The 21463-nt window shown below is 42.0% G+C and overlaps 2 protein-coding genes across 5 annotated transcripts in view; one reads left to right on the top strand and one right to left on the bottom strand.

Annotated features, from left to right (window-relative positions):
• Positions 1 to 6737, top strand: part of LOC102296181 (serine/threonine-protein kinase ULK4) — a 78123-nt gene extending 71386 nt beyond the window's left edge. For all 3 annotated transcript variants that reach the window (XM_042215546.1, XM_005950097.3, XM_005950094.3), the window contains 2 exons: positions 327 to 415; positions 5323 to 6737. In XM_042215546.1, coding sequence (XP_042071480.1) covers positions 327 to 415; positions 5323 to 5383 — 150 coding nt within the window. In that variant the 3' untranslated portion in view covers positions 5384 to 6737. The remainder of the gene's footprint in view (positions 1 to 326; positions 416 to 5322) is intronic.
• A 116-nt stretch (positions 6738 to 6853) lies between these two features.
• On the bottom strand, positions 6854 to 21320 carry LOC102297590 (catenin beta-1). 2 transcript variants are annotated; one of them, XM_005950098.3, is made up of 17 exons: positions 21147 to 21320; positions 14530 to 14580; positions 13816 to 14043; positions 13475 to 13728; positions 13148 to 13386; positions 12680 to 12881; positions 12410 to 12554; positions 12181 to 12284; positions 11924 to 12058; positions 11526 to 11729; positions 10951 to 11109; positions 10655 to 10774; positions 10230 to 10380; positions 9492 to 9613; positions 9307 to 9367; positions 7942 to 8192; positions 6854 to 7650 (listed from the first exon to the last, which is right to left on the bottom strand). In XM_005950098.3, the coding sequence occupies exons 2-16, from the start codon at positions 14540 to 14542 to the stop codon at positions 7978 to 7980; spliced, it is 2352 nt and encodes a 783-aa protein (XP_005950160.1). In that variant the 5' UTR covers positions 14543 to 14580; positions 21147 to 21320; the 3' UTR covers positions 6854 to 7650; positions 7942 to 7977. The 2 variants fall into 2 exon arrangements, with proteins under 2 accessions (XP_005950160.1, XP_014185722.1); XM_014330236.2 differs by lacking the exon at positions 21147 to 21320 and adding an exon at positions 19937 to 20148.
• Positions 21321 to 21463: the final 143 nt, after the last annotated feature.

Below are 21463 nucleotides of genomic sequence, written 5' to 3' on the forward strand. Positions count from 1 at the left end.
TGTGTGTGTGTGTGTGTGTGTGTGTGTGTGTGTGTGTGTAATTAGTCAAACAGACCACAAAAAGAAACATTATATTAAGTATTCTTTTAAGGTCACAAGGGTTAAACAGAGAGCTGTGCCAGAACTGACTAAAGGTTAAAGTTCACGTTTTCTCGGCTTTGAGTGATGTGCACATTTCACCACAAACTTAGTAAGGACCATAAGTAAAGAAGTCATCACTTCTTATTAAACTGTTCCAACAGTGTGTCCTGTAAAGTAACTCTCTGCTCTTATACATGCAGGCTGGGGTGAACATTTATTCAACCTGTGTCGCTCACTTTTTTCAGGTTCAGGCTACGGACAGGTCAGATTGGAGCGAATGTCCTGAGGGGGCGGAGCTAATGAGTCTACTGCACGATATGACCACATCCAACAGGTGCATGTTTCTGCTGTTTGTGTGTGTCTTTTAGAGGATCAGCTCATTATCCATCCCAGTAATTTGATATAACACAAAGGCATCAGCTGCTACCCGAATCAGGATTCCCCCACTTCCTGTGGGATCCTGAGATGATTCCAGGGATACATTTGTAAGAAAATGTCTGTGAACTTATTTGTATTACCATGATTTCTGCACTGTTCTTGTCTGATAGAAAGTTACTTACTAGATAATAACAGTATACTTAGTTTTAAGATATTTGCTGTCAAGTACACTAATTAAGGAGGTGAGACTGTAAGTATGGGTTGTTGAGGTGCCCCTCAAAATCTGCTCCACTAACAAAATATTGGTTGGTTTGAACTTCTGATAAAAGTATTACAGCAATACACAAATCTGTAAAAGACTACAGAAGCATTTTTGAAGATCTGGATGTTCATCTTTATACAATAAGATAAACTACAAATGGAGGAAACTTAAACATCAAATAAGATTGGTGTCAATAAAAAGCCATGAAAAAAGCCATATCGGCCAACAAAAAAAGAGCAAACATACTGGGAAATACCAGCGCCTAAAAATAATCTCAGTGGCACGTCCCACATTTCCAAAGAATCCCACTGATGTCTCACAGCACTTCAGAGATGTGAGCAGAGGAGACAAAAGTTTTAAATTAAATGAAACGTAATTATTTGTAAGGGAAAACAAGAAACTTAAACCAACAACAAAACCTCATCCCAGCTGTAAAGCACAGTGGAGCAAGCACCATGGTTTGGAGCTGTTTTTCTACATTATTTACTGGACACATTGTGGTCAGTAGAGAAACCAACTGAATTCAAAATTGTAAAAGAAGAAAACAAATAAATAAAAGCTTGACAGGGCTGGGTCATGTAACTTGAGAATGGTTCAAACAGCAATCATAAATCAGTTGAAGGGTTAAAAAAGAAGGATATTCAAGTTTTGAATGGAAACGTCAGAGTCCTGATCTTACACTGACTGATGATGTGACAGGACCTGAAACAGAAAGGTTCAGTTAATACATCCCATAATTATTAATGAACTGAAACTGTATTGTAGGATTGGTTTTCTCATTTTTGTGTAAGTCTCATAAAGAGCTACAGGAGACATCTGAGGTTTACCAAGTTTTAAAAAGTGAGCGATTATTTCATGTTTTCTACACTTGAAAGAGCACAAGATGATTTGTTTTATATCAGTCTATAACTGTGACTTACAGTGTTTAGACCATATGAGTAATAAAATGAGATCTGATCATTTTATTCCTAAAAAATTGTAATTGTATCAAATCTACCTTTAGTTGCCCTCCTTTATTCAGCCTACGTGACAGCAGCCTGTCAAAGACACCAGCTACTCTCCCTCCTCCCTGATGAAGCAACTCCCTCTGTTGGGCTCTGCTCAATAAGCAATCATGGCAAGTTGCTCTTAGTCTCACCTGATAGAAAGGTGAGACACAGAGAGTCCATCAGCTTTCTTTAGTCTGTGAGTGCATGCAGTATATCTGGCTATGTAATCCATGCTTTCCTATTTTGTTTTTGAGACCAAATCTCCAAACATACCAATAACAAATGATTCTGGATTTTGATACTGCCCATTCCCACGTCTTATTATTTCCATGCATGTCAGAACTGATCTTTGTCTAGTTAATTGACAGGACATGCGCCTGTAACAGAGCAGGGTAGCTTAATGGCAAGAAAAAGCTCTGAGATGAAATATGTACACTATTAAAAACGTATATTTAAGTCTTGACATCTGTTACCAGGGACAGGAAACATAATCTGCACTTCTCTCTTTTAAAGAAACACCAGTTTTGAAACTCCAACAGCCCTCTTTTATCTTTAATTATAAAATATTTTTTTATATATGTGTTTTTTATATATGTTTTACTGTATATATGTCCCATGCTTCACTCTATGGGTCAGTATTAATACAAATGCAGTCGTCGCCTCCACCCGCCTTTTCATATATGTAAAATAATGACTTCTTTTATATTTACCATATGAAGGAGTTTGTGTGTATGTGAGTGCATGTTTTCATGTGCACACCTGCATCTCTGCATCTGGCTGTCTTTTATGAGTATGTCAGCCAGTTGTGTTTCCCCTCATAGGGCCAAGGCTTTTGTCACCGTAGTGACCGTGCTTCTTTTGATCTTCTGATGTATGAGACTAGCAACCTTTCGCACACACACATCCACACATGCACACACACATCCACACACAATGAATACACGCAAATAGAGTCCTTTATTCTCATTTATATACAAACTCTCTGCAATCACACATACACCCTGTCAGATCAATAATGAAGGTGTATTGTTGCCCTGCTATAGAGGCCTCTCCTATTCTGTGCTCCCCGCCTCCCTCTTTTCTCCTTGGTCACCCTTTTCTTCCCCCTTTGTCACCCTCCTCTCCTCCTCCTCCTGTCCTCCTCCTCCTCCTTCTCTCTTTCTCCACAATTTTCTTTCCTTTTTCTTGGTTTTCTTTCTTTCGTTCCCTCTTGTGCTCTCCCACTTCTCTTCTCTCGCCTCATCTCCTCACTCTCCTGTCCCTCTTTGGTAGATGAAAGCACAGATCAGCTCCAGCCTTTGAAGTGGCAGAGACTGGCACCCTCCCACTGGTTTAGCAGGAGGAGGAGGGGAGCAGAGGTTTTAGGAGAAAGGGCAGGAGATGAGAGGAGTTACAAGGAGAGAGAAGAGGAGTGGAAAGGGATGGGAAGAAGGGTTGAAGAGAGGTTTTAATTGAGAGGATGAGAGGAGCTGGCGCCGAGGTAGGAGACGGAAGAAGGATGGAAAAGAGAGAGGGGAGGTCTGGGCTAAGATCCTAACCCAAATGATGTCATTCACACTTTGCCATGGCAACCTGAGGAATGCCTTTTCAAAACCTCAAGCCTGACCAAGGGTGAAGGGTGGGGAGGAGCAATAGAATATACTCCCCGTTCCTGAAGAAAAAGCATTGAGGTTCTCAACATAAACCTAGTTAATGCTGCTTTCAGTGAGTCAAAGCCTCAGTAATATCTGCTCAGACAACAAAGACAGATCAGAAAACTGCACAACTCTTCTACAAACACACTCTGAGGTCAATCATTCAGAATTTTATCAAAATGCAAACATTAACATGGTGAAACTAGATGCAGTGTACACATGCGGTACCATTAAAAGAATAATAAGCTGTCTGATCTTCCTTGAAAGTCTCTAAATGTAGTGGTGGGCTGATCACATTAATCTCTGGGTTGAATTAAGCAGCTAAAGAGAAAATACTTCACCCATGAAAAGCAAAAGTTTACAGATTTAAAATTGGCAAGCCTCCTTTGTTAACCATTCAAAGTCATCTCCATGCACTTCTGCACTGCTTCCAGCACTCGGGTTGGTTTTAGATTGCTTCATGGGAGTCCCACTCTGAACACTTACCACATACCCATCTGATATTAGCTTGGACCTCAGGCTTGTGCAGAGAGAGCACATTATCTGGATCTCTGGCTAAGCTCCAGAGAAGAGTCTGCAGTGTCTGAGCACAAAGGTGTATTGTGTTTTGGTTTTGTTATTTAAAATGGCTTGTACACCATACATTTGTCCCCCGGGATTAGATTATCAGCAGTGACTTTCAATACGATATCTTGAGGTGTCAGAGGGAGGACTTTTGCCACAAACACAGTGAATTCCAGTGGCCAGCAAACCACATTTTAAGTTTTGCTGTTGTTCAGTCCTGATCAGCACTATTGTTGCCAACCACTCACTCTGCTCATGAGGTTTGGCTCCCTGCAGCTTTGTCATTTTCCCCAAACAGAAATTCAAGTTGAAGGGCTGCATTTCTACAGAAATCAGTGCAGAATCAAAACTGTAAGAGGACAGAGTGGGACTGACAGCACAGCAGGAGCAATGGAAGGCAGCGGAAACTCTTAGACTCACCTTTTGAAATCATTTAGTTGTTTATTTAATCTGAACAAAAACAACAACAACAATAATCTTTGGGTTGAGTTGTGAGTGAGTCTACCGCTAAAGGAACTGCAGATGATTGTCTTCTTTCTGATGAGTTCTTCTGTTTGTTTGTTTTCTTAAATAATGGAAAGCACACAGATTCCACACAGCAGACATCCCACATGTTGGTGTAAGCAGAGTGTGAGGCTAATGCGATACTGTAATCTAAAACCAATTATTTTATTTTCCGCTGTTCTCTGTGCAGCTGTGTCAATTTGAGGCTGTTAAGAGTGCAAGGATTTAATGAGTAACCAAACTCTAAAGTTTGTCCTAAAACTTTTATGGACCCAATTTATGTTTTCCAGATCCACAAACTTTCAAGGGTTTCCGAGACCTCTGGGAAATGTGTTAATTAGGTTAATTATGTAGGTTTTAATTAACTAAGAGGGGTGGGTGGGCTTCTTCTGGCCTGGCTGTCAGGTTGCCCCCAAAGACACCTGGGAGTAAGTGGAGGGGGGAGGGGGGTGATAAGAGGGGGAGAGCAGGAGTAAATTATAGACAGCCTAGAGGGGCCTGGGCAGATTGGATGTTTTCATCAAGTCTTAATTATCATATATAGATGTATGTTTGTACAGAATTGTGAAAAGCATTATTTATACACTTGTATATGTTTTTTAATTGTCTTACTACAGAACACATACAATATCTATTTAATAAGCACAGGTTCATGTGGGCTGAAATTGGGATGTAAAGTTTTATGTTTGCGGAGCAGAAATAAATGTAGTAGTCTAATTACTAATTCAGTCCACTCAGTACCATGCTAAGTGGCTGCACCTGTTTCATTGCTCAGCATGCTTAAGAACCCTGATCTATTTTATTGTAATTGTGTCTTTGATTAAGCTGTTTGCGCTCATCAATGGTTAATTATCACTGGATAGATAGCATGCCAGTAATACTACTCATTTTTTATGTTTCCCCATCACAGGTATCACACTGATGTCACTGGCCTGGCTGCTGATATCCTTCAAGAGATCTCTGAATCCTAAAAGCTTTCAGAGCATTCAGCCATGCCTCCATATGACTGTCATCATTTCAAATTGGATCAGTGGCAGTAACAAATATTAGTGTCACTAAAATGTCTTGAGAGGGCAATCAAAACATGCATCCAGTGTTCATCAAACTTCACAGGATTACAGCATAAGTGTTAATTTAGACTGTCATTGGCATCACAATACTGACCTCTGAGTGTGTCAACACACCTCGTGTCATCAGCAGTGACAGAATATTAGATCACGCATGCCATCGTCACGAGTCATAGATTTCTACTTTGTAATAACATGAAGCTAATGGCGACATCTACAAACTATTTTTTGTTGGTATTCCAGCACTAAAAAGGAAGTTGTTCTGTTTACTTGTAGCAGACTAGTGCCGTGAAAAACCATTAATACCAAAGTGGTTCACCACATCAACTGAGTTGTGCATAAATCATCCAGCTCTGCTTTTACACAAGTTAGGTCATATCATTGTAATGAAGTCATTTTCCTGTGTATAATCCAGTGTATACCTGATCTCTGCCTACTGTTACATTCCCAATTTTTTTAACTGAATATAATTACTTTGCATAATTAAATATTTCATTACTGAGAAGTGTTTGAACTTAAAATGAAAGAATGACACTTAAATGTTCTAAGAAGCTGAATGAAGTCGGGTTAAATAGGTGAGGTAGAGGTCATGTTAGAAAGATTATGCTTAGTCATTGAATATGTCCTTAAGCTACCTCAGCTGTCCATGTACCACCATCCTAGACATCCACACGTGGACACCACCAGCAGGCTTTTAGTTCACAGCACACTGAATTTTCTGCAACTTTGACTCATCGCATTAAAGCTGGACCCAACTTGCCACTGTACACAGTTTAAGTAGATTTCAACAGTCTCAGTGAACACACAGCAGGTGGACTGCTGGCACATCAGTTTCTCCTCACCTTCCCGTCAATAAGTGTAAAACTAATGCAGCAGGCTCCAGACCAGGGATGTCAAACTCATTTTACATGGTGGGCCACATGCAGCCCACTTTGATCTTAAGTGGGTCTGACCACTGAAACTGCCCTTCCTGTCAGTGTAAAGAAGTTGCACTACACATTTAATCTCTGAGATACTGTAATATAAGAAAATGCAATGTCAACAGCACATCTACATGAAGTCCAACTGTTTGGGTTTATATTCAGAGAAGGCCCCATTTCATTTCACTGTGGAACCTTTGTAAACAACAAAAATCTTTTAGTGTAGTACGCAGGTCGTCTGTCAGCAGGAAAAACTAAAATGTATTAAATAGTTAGGTCCAAGGTTTATGCCCTTCTACAATTTCCAAAGCTGTCTGGTGGGCCAAATGTGTGTCTGTCAGGCCAATTCTTGGCCCCAAGCCTTATGTTTGATACCCCTGCTCCCTGATACGACTTCAAGTGTGTCTCATGTTAATCCTTGATTTGAGTAGAAATGAGACTTAAAGGCATACAGTTGAAATGACAGTCCATTTTATTGTTTCAGAACACAGCAGGCTACAGCAACCAGCTCCTCTCACTACCCCACCCACTTACAGCAGACCAATAGGAGCCCTCCTCCACCCCTGTCCTTTCAGACACTCCCACCCAGCTAGGTCAGCTACACCCCCTTTGGAACAGCAGAGACATCAGTGTCTCCCTTTAAAGCAAGAAAATAGCTTGATATTTGGACCATGATTTCCAATTCATGTTTTTATACAAAAGCTACACAATGTTACACTTGATCATCAGAATACAATTCAACTGATTAACTTTAGTGTTTGGACACCATTTAAAATGTGATCAGATCCTTTACTTGGATGGAGCATTACCACTTAAAAAAAAATAAAATAAAATAAAAATAATAACTCAACACTACCAGAGACTGAAAATACAAGGGACTGCAAAAACAAGAGATGAGTATCATAATTCAGAATAATGGAAAAAGCAAGCTAGATTCAGTTGTACCATTACAGACTTAAGGAAAACGGAATAAAAAAGTAAAAATAAAGTAAAAATGAAAAAAAAATTACATTAAAAGGGATTTGAAAACTAATTATTGAAAAATCTGTGTGTCATGTCAGGATTTGAGGTCAGCCCCCATCAGGCTGAAACCAGAACCAAACCGCACTCAAATCTAGTTTGTCCCAATGGAGTCCCCGTAGACGGGAAACTCTGCTTGCTGTTGTTGAGTCATCTTCAGGCACTTCTGAAACCTCGCCTCCTCCATATGGGCGAATCACGATGCAGGTTCATCCAGATCACATGATACAGCTGCAAGGGGAGAGCAGAGGAGAAATGAGCCGTGGGGAGGAGGCATGGCAGGCATTGGGTGAAGGACCACACATACAGATCAAATACAAGTCAAAGTAACTTCACAGACACCACATCACACAGCTTTGTAATTTGGAGCAGTCTGAACATGCAGCAGGCACAAGGAGTAAACCGACACTTCCCCCAGTCCTCGGGCTCTTTATCCAGAAACCACCTCTGAAATGAACACCACTCTGTTCAGCTGACACGAGGCCACAGAGTTGCAGGTTGGGGGTACCAAGTAAATCTTACCTAGTAGAAAGTGTAGTGTAATGTTGGTCTTGGTATTTACAGGTCGGTATCAAACCAGGCCAGTTGGTTTGAGTCGCCAGGTGGCAGGCCCTCTATCAGTTCCTGGGCATGTCCCAGGTCAGGCAGCCCTTCTACAGGGGGGTAGTCCTGGCCAGGGTGGTGCCCTCCACCCAAGTCATGATCCATCATGGGTTCCATACCCATTGTGTCCCCTCCGTAACCCCCCGAATGGAAAGAACGGTAACTTGGGTCTGGTGGAGGAGGAATGGATGGAGGAGACGCAGGTGAAGCAGAGCAGTTGTTAGAAGCAAGTTAACAAACCAAGCTGACACACAGTAGTATGATCACTGAAATGTAACACTGCAAATCAACACAGCACACGGTCAACCCTCCAGCAGACCAAATCAAACCAAAGCTGTTAACTCTTATTTCAGCTAAACTTGTGCTTCAGGTCACTGTTTAGTTGTTTCCACCAACAGGAATGCATCTGCAGTAGCCAGGGCCTTTTCTAAATCTATCAACATCAAGTCTGTTTTCATTTGGCTGACGAAGAGTCAATTAAAGCTGTTACTGCTGGAGAATTGGAGAGCATTGCAAATTAAAACCAACGCCAGCTTGCCCTCTAGCCTACTGATCGGCACAGTGTCCAAAATCCTGGACGCCGGTAATAATTAAAGAGATGGTCTGATCTTCAGCCAGGTCAGAATTAAAGACCATTTTGAACAATGTGACTGAAGTAGTAACACACTTTTCATGTCTTTCTGGAACATGCTGAGGAATCACTTGGTGCAGACTGGAACATTTAAGTGGATCCTTAAATTTAAAAACTGCTAGAAGCTTCTGTAACAGCACCAACCTATATCTGATGTCTCCTGAAGTTGTTTATAATAAAGCTGCACAACACTGAGGAAGAACATGAACTGTTTTTAGTTTGCTAATATCTAACAGTAGACCTCCTTCAGGTCATGCATCATCAGTTAGGTCAAGATGAAACACTCAAACACTAAGTGTCAGCTCATTAGAAGATCTCGACCCCGAGTAGATCTTTAGAGAAGTTGTTGGTCAAGTGGTTTACTTCATTAAGTCATATTTTCAAGTTCATTAGTGACACACAAATTTGTAATAGCTGTGTCAGATTGCGTATCGGTAATTTTGACTCTGATGAAGATCAGATCACATTCTTGATAAGATGAGTATATCAACTTAATAATAAATTAAGCCCACAGATGTACAAAGACTTCCAAAGAAGGCATTTAGAGCATCCCCAGTTTGATAATTAGCTCAACTGTTTTTATCTTGACTGCAGTAATAGTTGGGAAGCCTTTGTCTTCTGCTTTGCTTGCAAGTGTCAAATGAGTGACTTACCTTCTGGTCTGTAGCCCAGAGGCTCACCCTGAGCTCCGATATCCAAACCCAGATCTGCTGTCTGCAGAGCAACACATGGCAAACATTTGACAAAGTTTCAATTACACAAACACTTGTGCATGTCTTTGTAACTGACTACACAATGTAAATAAGCATTACACAGTTTGTGTAAAAGTGTGTCGCACCTCGTTCCAGGCCATTGGTTCTGTCCTGAAGAGCGAGCTGGTGAGTTCTACAGAGAGGCGCTTCTTGTAGTCTTGAGGTTTGTCCTCTGACATACGGAACAAAACTGCTGCTGCGTATGTGGCTGAGAAAGATGGAAGCATGACTGCTTAGCCAACACATTTTTAGCCTTTAAAAACAAAATCACTTAAAACAGCCATAATACAGCTGTCAGGGTTAACAACAGAGACTAGGTATTACCCATGACTAGAAAGTTTATTCAACTAGCGTTCTCCACATCATTTAGAGGCCCAGGCTGCACATGAGACTGGACTACACTGATCCAAGTGTTGTGACATTTACATATATGCAACAATATAATGAAGTTGTCACCATAAATATAACTGTTTTAAGAGCAAGCTTGGCTCCTACTTAGATTCTTCAACCATGTGCTACAACACAAGCCCACAGTGCGTCTCTGCATGACAGCAGATGAGCCTGAACAAAAGAGAGTTACTGAACAAAAAGCAGCAGCTACATTGAACCGCTAGAGCTGCAAATTTTCAAGATGCCACTTTAGGTCCACATCACACTAAAGAGTCTTCCAGGAAAACACAAACAATTATTTCCAAGTGCCAGCGTGTTATCCAATTAAATCCCCTCATTGCACAGTTAGACTGGCACTTCTGAACATCTGCATAGTTAAATGCAGCTATTATGTGACTGATAGCGTTGTGTAAATGAGTGTTTTGGGTACATACCAACTCCTTCATTGCGGCTGTGCAATAGCTCTGTGAGTGGAGCAGTGGCTCCCTCAGCTTCGATGGCCTCAGCGGCCTCTTTATCCTGAGCGAGCTCACACAGGACGCCTGCTGCTACACGCTGGATGTTCTCAATGGGAGAATACAGCAGCTGCACACAAACACAGACCAACAGCTTAGTGAAAAAATAAATAAAATACTGAGCCTCCACAGATGCAGCCTCATGATACTACAATTTGTTCCCTCTGGAGAACCACCTCATGCATCCACCCAAACAACCTCTATCTGGGATCATTTTTCTAACCCAGTTCTCCTGTTTAATCCAGACAAGCTTCAAACAAATTAATCTCAATACTAAAAATATCATCCGTAATCTTGGTTAAATTATATTGTTTTACTTTTTGAGATTAAATCTGCAGACTGACCTGTACAAAGAGTGGAATGGTGTTGAGTCCTCTGATGACTATTCTGTTGTGGACATCTCTGGCCAGGATGTGAAGTGCTCCTGTACACCCTTCCACAATCTCCTCCATACGTACTCCCTCCTAATAAACAAACAGCGTAAGATCAGTGCACTTGCAGCATCTCTCTCTACAGACTTCTTAGTAGACCGGGTAGTACTGAGAACTACTGCTCTCTCAGTGAATTCCAGGCACCATGGACTGGTATTTATTAAAGCTGTGTGAATTCATTGAAATGATGAGAATATGTGCGCTCTTACCACAAACTGCTGCTGTGTGCCTCCCATGCTGGTGCGTCTTTGTGTGTCTTGATGTGCTCTGACCAGCAGCTGAACCAGTCTGGGGATGGCGCCCTGCTCCCTCAAAGGGGCGTGGTTTGCAGGGCAGAGAGCCAGGTTACGGATCAGACCAACTGTAGCCTGACAGAAGAACACAGTTATGTGTCATTTAGTCACGATTTTAATGTCACTCTCAGGTTACCCATTAGCCACCCATAATCCAGAACCATACAGAAAACTTTTGTCTTGATGTATATTTGTAGACAGATTTACTGAAAAATATTATTTCAACTTAATTTCTCATCTTAAAGTCAATTATTAAACAAGCTGATTGCACTTGAACAAAAAAAAATATTTCCTGTCTATCAGTACATGTAATATAACAGTGGAAATGACTGACATGTTTATGACAGCCTACAATATTCAGCTCATTATTTTAGCATCAAAACGTAGTTAAGAGTGAAGTGATTTTCACTGCACTAAATGAATAGCAGCACGAGTGGCTGGCATTATGAAGAGCAGCTTACAGAGTGCTGCTGCCAAGTCTCTGTGTGTACCTTGATGAGTGGCCAGTGTGATGGCGGGTGCAGTAATTTGACCACTACAGGCAGGCCATAGTGCAGTCTGACAGCGTTCTGTGCCATCTCAGCATCCTGGTGTCGAGAAGTGAGGTGACGCAGGGCACAAATAGCTGGCTCTGTGATGTCTTCTCTGTCTCCAGCCCGAAGCACCGTGCGAACCAACGCCTCAATGCCTCCAACCTAGAGAGGAACAAATGAGGTGGCAGATTGTGAATGCAGCAGAAAATCTGGGCCTATAATTTAAATACAGATTTAAAACTAAATTTTTATATACATTTTATTTTTTAAATGAGAAAAACTGCTAGTTAAAACACATCACTTCGTATTATAGAAATTTTACATTTTCCTTTGCAAAAAATAAATAAAGTGCTCACCTGGCACACCATCATCTTGTTCTTGTAGTTGTTGCAGGTCAGATTAGATAAGATGCCAGCTGCACAGGTCACCACGTTAATGTCATCACTGCCAAGCAGCTGCACCAGAGTTCCTAGCAGACCCTCCATTCCCTCCTGGGTATAAGGATTGATAAATAGCATCAACAAAAAGTCAATTTAAATGTCTTCTGATGTATTTCACAGCCTGAAACTAATGATTAACACACAGGTACTGGTAATGGGGCAGCTTGCCTCACCTGTTTGGTGGCAGCATCTGACAAGTTCCTGAGAGTCCAGAGACAGTTCTGGACCAGTCTCTGGCTGGGATCTGTCAGGTGGAGTCCCAGAGCCTGCATGCCTCCTAACAGAAGGAAATCAAGGGCACATAGTGTTTACATACGCAAGGTAAGAAAATACATTTCAAAATGTATACGATCTCAACTTTGTGGTGTTGAGTTTTCTGTACTGCAAGTTTATAAAACATACCAGCCTCTACAATGGCAGGCTTGTTACTGGAGCACACCGACAGAACCTTGAGGACACGGCTTGTGGTCCACAACAGCTTCTCATAGGTATAAGTTCTCATGATGTTGACGAGTGCCTGGGGGCCACCACTGGCCAGGATTATCAACTACACAAACAGAAAGCAAACAAATATGTTGATCTGCGTGTCAAATCCAGAGTAACACACTGCAGTCTAGACGTACATAAGTCAGTTTCTTGCCTCAACAGGTTTCAACACACTAGCCCCCTCACCTTGCTTTCCTGGTTTCCATAGGCCAGTATTTGGAGACAGTCGGTGGTGATGGCCAGAAACTTGACATTGGTTTTGCTGAGCAGAGCCACCATTTTCTGTAGCCCGCCAGCTAAACGAACAGCCATCTTGGCTCCTTCCTGGTGCAGGAGAAGGTTGTGGAGGGTGGTGATGGCATAGAACAGGATAGAGTCCACTGGTGAACTGCAGAAGAGAAGATTACTCAATTACTGGAAAATTACTAACAGATATACAGATGAAGTTTCTCTGCTGTCCTTCCTCTCCACAGTCTCAGTGAACTGAGACAATTTCTTCATGTCAGCTTTGGCCAAAAATCATGGTGTGATGATTTCCTTGTCTCTGATCAAAACATTGCTCTGCTTCATGCACTGGTGAGCTAAAGTACAGCAGACAAATGTAGACCCAGAGGGGAAGGGGGAAAAGTATGCCTCCACTCTCCTCCTACATACCCCAGCATTTTAACTAGAGCTGGTATTCCTCCTGACTTGAAGATAGCCAGCAGTCCCTCTCTGTGATGGGAAAGGTTGTGCAGTGTTCCTGCAGTGCAGCGAGCTGTTTCCACATCGTTTGTGTTCTGCATGGTCCTCACAATAGCAGATACCATCTGAGGTGAGCGCATGATAGCGTGGCGAGAAGCTTCTTTCTTTGAAAGCTGGTTAACCATCACTGCTGCTTTGTTTACTACAACCTGGAGGGGATGAAAACTAACATTAGCGAATCATATCAAAGAGGACAAAATTATTTCTGAGACAGTTCTGAGCCACAAACATATTCACCTGGTCCTCATCATTGAGAAGTTTGGTGAGCTCTGGTATTGCTCTTGTTGCCAGCTCAGCATCATCTTGATAGTTGATCAGATTGACCACAGCATGTTTGAGCATTTGTGACGGCTCTGCCAGCCTCTGGACATTGGTGGGGTTTGCTGCATCATACTGTGTAGAAGGGATCTGCATGCCCTCCTCAAGAGTCTCTGGGAACATTGCTGCACGAACCCGCTGGGCACGTGTCATGGCGTACTGACCATCTAGGTCTGAAAGCAAACAAGACCAGCTTTGTATGATTTGCAAACGGGTCACCCGTGACCTTCCTTGAAAAGATCACCAGCATTATAACCTACCTTGTACTTGCTCTTGGGAGAAGTTCTGGTTGAAACCCTGCTCCCACTCATACATGACCTGGTTGCTGTCAACATCATCTTCCTCAGGGTTGCCCTTCCCACTGAGGGATGGAGCAGTTGTGGTGGCCCCTGAGTGGATGCCTGAATCCAGGTAGGACTGTTGCTGCCAGTGACTGACTGCTGCCTTGCGGTCTGGCTCCATGGCCATGTCTAGTTCCATCAGATCAGCTGGAAAGAGAAAAGCATGCATTCAACAAAAAGTCTATTCTGTAATTTCAAAGGATGTGTAGAGTTACAGACTTTAAGTGATTAATTCCAACTATCCAAATTTGTCAAAGGCTTGAGCTTTTCAAAGACATGGCTGACTTTAAAAGTAATAACAGTGGTGTGCTGATGTCACAGGGTGAGTGCATCAGCAATGGTTAATAGCCTCTGCAGTGAATAGATTTCTGTCCTGCTATTATTTTCCAGTGTTTTCATAATTCAGTGTAGTAGGGTTTACCAGTAAAAGACTTCTGAAGCATGAAGTTGGATTTTACATGTGCCCCAAGTTTCAAATTGAAATCAATAACTAATTCAGCGTGCTTTAATGGCAACATAAATCTCTACCAAGCCAAGCTGTAATTTTGGTCGGCTGTAAAGTTTAATACACTGCATGTGTGACTGAGGAAGAAGCAAAGGGTGGGAACTTAATTAAGGGGGACTCAAACTCACCCTGGGAAGCCATGTTCCTTTCTCAAACCGTGGCTGACACAGCTTCCTGATCTGTAACAGGAAAAAAAATAAATTATTTCAGCTATGCAGCTACCTTCTCTACACCATTCACAGCCATTAAATCACCGACCATTTTACACTAAACACATATACAAGACCACAGCAGATGTAAACGCAGAGAAAAAAATTAGACTGAAATTAATAGAAGTTTAAAAAAAAAAAAATAGAGTCTAGAGAAGTGACTTTCCAGTGCTTTCTTTCCTGTCTCCTCCCGTTCTTGGGTTTCCTCTTCCCTTTTAAGCCAGTCGTGCAAACAGCAGCACACACAAGGCTACCATTAAATGTAGCTGCTACCAACTATTTAGGTGAGGAAGGACAGGGGAAGTAGAGCACTGGGTGGAGAAAGGAGGCAGGGGTGGGAGGGGGCATTCACATTCCTGCACTTGCTTTGAAGCTGGAAACGCTCTGCAGGAAAGTAAACACTGGCAATGGCAGGAGAAGGGTAGAGCAGGCAAACGGGGATTAATTTGGGGGAAAAAAGCACGGCAAACTGAGAGAGGCATTTTCAATTCATACTCGAAGATAAATGTTATGGCAGGAAAGCATAAAATGGAGACTGGGGAAAAGGCCTAAGAAAATATCTGCTAAAATGAGACATAAACCGGGGCTGTGTATCCATGGAGTCTCAAATCCTTTCATGAAACCCTTTCAAAAGTACACCTGTGGTTATGGAGCAGAAAAATGAGAGACCAAATCCCTTTCAAATCACCACATAAGTTCAGGCACGCTCTAATACCAGAGGCGCACAAAGCCATAAATTAATTCTGGTAAAGAAAGCACAGGTAGTTAAAACCATAGCATTTCCTCAACTACATCAACAAAAATAGATAAACAAAGTCTTGTTACCACCAGAGTCTCTTCCCCCTGGTGGCCATTAGAAAGAAGGCATGTTTCAGTCCCTCAGTGTTTGATTCACCCTCAGACCTGGAAGCTGTGTCCACATGAAGCACACCCTTCTCTCCTGCATGACTGAACATAGTCACTTCAATCTTTACACAACTGCAGATTTAGGTCAGTCAAACTAACAGTGCTAATCAAAGTAACCTAATTTTTCACAAAAAACATTTTAGATTTTCAAATTACTCAAATTGTGAACAAGCTTTCCTTACAGCAAAAGGTGTGTGTCAGATTTAGTTCTTGAAAAAAATATTTTAAATGAATGCAAAAAATATTTGACATAGTTTGCCTACTTATTTGTATTTTGTCAACTAATGTCCAGTGACAGTCATATATGAAGGAAAGATTTTCTTTCTAGTTGTAGCTCATTTCTGCAGAGCATTAGACGGCTTTAAGTTCCACTTCTGGGAGAAAATGTCATAACATTGTTATGAATGTACTACATTACAGAGAAATACAAATAACGTTTTAAACACCATTACTGATACTAACAAATTGGCGATGACTGTGTCATGGACACCAGCAAGAAGGTTAACACAACTCTCTGCTGAGTTAGAAAGTCACCTTCGAGTCTTTCTTCCTCTCAATGATCTCAGGCTAGAATTCATCATTTAATTACAATCCAATAACCACAGAATCAGCTGAGGAAAGACTAATGTTTGTGTCTGAATGATGCTACTTTCGGTGGACTAACCAACATACCGTAGCTTGTTTTAAACCTTGAACTAAGATTCTTCTTGTTGATTACGATCTAATCTTTTAGGGGGCAGTACTCTCACTCTCACACACTCTCACACACTCTCACACACTCTCACACACTCTCACACACAGGTTTTGATTACAGGCCTGTGGACTGTATTTATCTGACAGCAGTAGAGAATTTGGCTTGTTTTTAATCAACTCTGTAGTCATCTAGATGTACACATATTTGTAGATTGTACTCTGCGTACAAGTGCCCCAAAAAGTACATAATACACTCTGCTAAAAATACCTAGTTTAAAATCAAACAAGAAAAACAGCAACACATCACCATAAGCTTGAGTTTAATAGCTTTTCTTCCCAGCAAGTTATGCTAAAAAAAGATGACAAAAGGCCAAATGGAAGACAAATTCGCAGCAGTGGCTGACAAAAAAAAAAGGCAGTCCAGTATGAATGCCAGTGAGTGTGTAGGAGTTGCTTGGGTTCAGTGGCTGCCAACATGCAAATATACTCAAGGACAGTTAAATACTGCTCTGAATTACTTTCCTCCTCAACCACACCACCTTAGCTCAGCTGTATCATTAAAACCTGATCTTGAGTCATGCTCCAAGACTGCTGCTTCTAACCACAAAGGCACAAATTCACTGTTCACACGCCATCCTCCCGCCATTGTAGTCCTGCCCTCACATAACCCAGCTTGCTCCTAATGGGAGCCACATATCCCATACAAATCAGACATACAATCAAAGCACATAATGGAACAATTTATGATTCACACTGGTGGAAAAGTGGTTCTTTACAACTGGCTTTGGAAACTGAGCCAGTAGTTTTTTGGAGGTTTTTTGTGATGGGCTAAACAAGCAAAGTCTGGCATTAAACTGTGGTTCACAAATGGCAGCCTTACCCTAAAGTCACTATAAAGAACAACAACAAAAAAAATCATTACAGTATGCGGTCCTAGATTTCAAACCGGCCACAAAAATCTGAACAGGTTTCTTTGAAGCCAGATGTGAAATCCAATATGTAGTCGTGCCTGGTGGAGTTGAAAGCCACAAAATTGAAACCAGATGACAAATGAGTGACACACTAGTCACCAGAGTCGGATGACTGTCTTGTGTAATATACAGTACATATACAGAATAAATTCAGTTCTATGTACCCCAAGAGAGCTGAAGGAACAGAGGAAGTTATATTCCATAAGTCTTCTAGGCAGATATCACAGAAAAGAGAACAGAAATATCGAGAATCATGCGCTGGTGAAGTTACGATAGGTTCCAGGTCAACATTCAAACAACAAGGTTTAGACTGCTGCAGCACAGGACTGATTTTGGGAACAGTGACTGTGACACTGTCCTGATAAATAGTGAGAAAACATGCTGCTCAAAAAGAGAAGCAATGTTCATTAATGTTTAAATGACATAACATAGTGAAACATTGTTTTAAGGAGCTGGCCAGAGAACAAACTGTTCCAACAGGCTGCCTCTAGTCACTGCAGAGAGAGGGAGCAGATCTGAGTATCCAAATAGATCTGAATGCCATATTGCTTAATTTTTATGGTGCATAAAAAAATAAAGAAATGAGTGAAGGGAATTAAAGAACAAGTGTTCAAGAGAGGACTTGATTTGTTTCACATGGCAGAACCTCGACTCTTTGAACCAGCAGGACGTCTCCACATGTAGCTCTTAATTGCACCGAAGGCATCTCAGTGAGGAAGAGGGACTAAGCCAGATGACTGACAGCGTTCACAAAGAAACCTAACCAACAAATAAATCAAGATGTGAGCCGCTAGTTAGTCTACGAAAGTCCACTGTGACACCTTGTAAAATGTCACTAACAAAAACAAAAAATATTTTTCTGAACAATGAGAAAATTTAATCTGGTAATACCGGCGCTACGAACTCTACATGATTTATTCACACCGGGTTTCTTTGCTTCAGCATATTCATCAACCTTGCATGCCACTGAAACTCAGGTGCCCTACTTTTGCACTGATGTAAAGACTGACACAGTCAAAACGTGACTGAACATTTTCATAACATTAATCTAAACATCAAGTTTCTGTGCGTTGTAGTCAGAGCTTCTAGCCGTCCATGGGTGTTAGTACCTACTTGTTCCACATTTTATACCTGTTGGCCTTCGCTCTGTTGATAAAGTGCTGAGAGAACACACAGCCAAATATAGTCCAAATGCAATGGGGAAAAGAATTGAAAAACTAGTAACAGATATTTGTTCGTGTCCATTTAATTCAAGACCCTACTGAATACTGCTGCTCTCCATTTCACTGTTTAGGTCTTTACCTTGTCCCTGTGGTCTGGACTAGGGTATCAAGTTTAAAGACGCTACAATGAAGGGGCTGCAGTCCCCACAGTACACTGTACGAAAGGTATTTGCTTATCACAGTGGAAACTTTCTCTTCACCAGTTCAGGCAACCAGAGCAGCTAGCAGTCACATCCTGTGATGGTGGGGCACCAACACAACCCATTTACTCTTTTTTTGGTCACTGTCTGGAACCCTGTTCAGTCTTTTTCAGTCTTCATTTGTGAAAAACTAAATAAACCAAATCATATCCATTTGTCCCCAACTGAAATTCAAAGCAGCCAATTAATCCCATTTCCTGTTCCTTAGGGGGGGACTTCAGGTGAGCTCAGAGGCCAGTGACATGATGTCATTAGAGGAAAGAAGAAAAAAAAAAACATTCAGTTTTTCTTGCTTCTGAAGGACAGTGGCTTTAATTTATTTCCCTGCCATTTAATAATCATAAAAAATTTCAACATGGAAATTTGTAGTTTTTGTATTTTCAAAGAAATGCCTTTCTTAAATACAAGACAACAAATTAGGCAAACCCATCTGACTCCTGCATATGCACTTACGTTAAAAACAAACAAACAAGTAAAACAAACAAAAAAAATAGTTCAATGCATCCATATGCGTAAATGACCCAAACAAGCTGTATTATCGGCACAGGCAGAAAGATGGGAGCTGCCACCGGCTTAACACATAATGTGCAGGGTCAGCAGCACTCACTGCTGCCTGCCAACAATGCAAGAATGCCTGCAGCCGCTGCAGGGCTTTTTCTGTGTATCACCGGCAAAGTGATGGACGCTTGTGGACAAACACGAAAAATACCCATGGAATTTGGGTTACTTTCCCTATTAGTTCGTTTAATATTTACAATCGCAATTCAAGCTGTAAAATAGGGCGCAGTGTGTACAGAGCGTGCAATCACTTCCTCTCAGTGTCTCATCACATACGCAAGTTTATGGAAAATTGATCAGTAATATCGTTTAAACGAGCGCGCTTAAGTCCACCTCAGACAAACACAAATACCGGCAATGACAGACAGAAAAAGTACAATATTAGGTCACGGCAATGCCACTGGAAAGGCCGTATAGTCAAGTGGATGACCTCAAAACCACTACCGCTCTCGTATGTAACCCACACCCACGTTTTTCAGCTTAAAATTTTCAGTGCGTCGTCAGAAGAAAAGGTTGCTGACGAGATGACGGGTTTGTAAGATTTGTTCCGCTGTGTACTGGGTCGGGGATTTCACCGAGGGACCGCAGAAGTACACAAGGAGAGAAAACGTTCAACAAATTCAAGAAAAACAGATGAGGCATGCATTCAAAATAAAACCAGTTTAGTTTCACGTGAACGAAAGGAAAACAAATCTGGAGCGGCTGGACGACAACATCCTTTTGTGAGCAGTCTTTCTTGAAAAATTAAACCTCCATTAATGGTATGTAAACACACCTCCAAGCCAGCACCTGTGCCGCCTCCGCAGCGCACTGGACGGACAGCTTTTATTCCACAGAAGGCTGGGGAGCCGTTTTGTGTCGGGGAGGATGACGTCCCAACTTTTCCTCATTAAACACCCGCCTGTCCCTGTTCCTACCAGCTCCACTCTGGCACCCCGTTAAAACCTGAACACTTCACGCAAATCTAACGAGAGCCGCTATCCAAAAAGGTCCAAGTAAGCGTGCCGCTGCCCCCACCCCTCTCCTCCTCCTCCACAGCTGCTGGCTGCCTCTGACTTTCTTGCTCCAACACCACTGACTCAAATTTCACACTCTGGCTCCTCCTCGTCTTCCTCCCAAAGCACCACGGCTGGGAGGAATTTTTCGGTCTTTGTTTAAAAGGACGAGTGGAAAACACACTGGAGCCCACGACCTAAAATAAACTTTTTTAAACAATTTAAAATCGACTTATTTTTTTCTTAAAGATAGACCACTCTACCAGAAATCGGCTTTACTTAACACCAGGTTTAAACCAAGTTTTTCAAAATACGCACTAAAACTTCAGACAAAACATCTGCGCTAACGTTTACGTGTTTCATACCCCGACTAACCGTCATTCGCAACTTTAACGAGTAACTTTACGCCATAAAACAACGGAATCCACCGTATACCGAGCTTTCAGACCGGTTGCATCTTTATCTTCAGCTCAGTCTGTTAAAACTAAAGCAGCTGGAAAAAACAAACGACCCACAGACGACACTCAACTCGAGCAAACATGAGTCAGAATAGTGGAATGTAGCCAACTAATAGTTAGGCTAACATCTGCTAACGTAAACTACTAAAACACGCTAGGAAACGCCATCGTCGTGAACTCCCGAAATCCCACTTACGGTTTCCAAATAACTGGGCGGCAATTGATCCGTGGCGTAAATCTGGCTATTGTAAACAACTGCTTATAATGCCGAACACAAACCACGTGCTATTAAAGAGTCAACCAGTGTCGTCGGTAAAACAGTTATGTTCCCATTAGGCGGTGGCTGGCATATCCCCAATATATGCCGCGAGAGCGACGGGCTCGCTCGCTCGCTCGCTAGCTGCGGCGGCGGCAGCAGCAGCAGCAGCAGCATCCCCCGGCCGGTCCACACACAACAACAGTCCTCATTCCTGCTGGCATTCAGAAAAGACAGAAACTGAGTGGTGCCGATAGTTTGAATGTTGAAGCCTACCCTTGTCAACACAGCAAGTCCGTCCACTCGGGTCCTGGAGAGTAAAAAAAATACTCTGAAATGGAAAAAGTCGAGGAAAAAATTGAAGCCGAGCGTCAGCGGGGAGCCCTCGTCCGCTCCCTCCACAGGCAACTGAAACCGACTTGGCCGGAAAAGCAGAGACTGGAAAATGTAAGATGGCGGCATGTTTATATAGACCGGAGAACACCTCGAGTGCACCCATATCCTGCCGTGAGCTCGGATAAAGTAGAAACTGAAGCCATATTTTATCTTTATTTCGTCTGACGTTTACGCACTTCTGTATATATTTACCAAGC

Source organism: Haplochromis burtoni, unplaced genomic scaffold (genome assembly GCF_018398535.1).
Source record: "Haplochromis burtoni strain Fernald_Lab_line unplaced genomic scaffold, NCSU_Asbu1 Contig_751, whole genome shotgun sequence".
In the NCBI taxonomy this organism is placed as follows: domain Eukaryota; kingdom Metazoa; phylum Chordata; class Actinopteri; order Cichliformes; family Cichlidae; genus Haplochromis; species Haplochromis burtoni.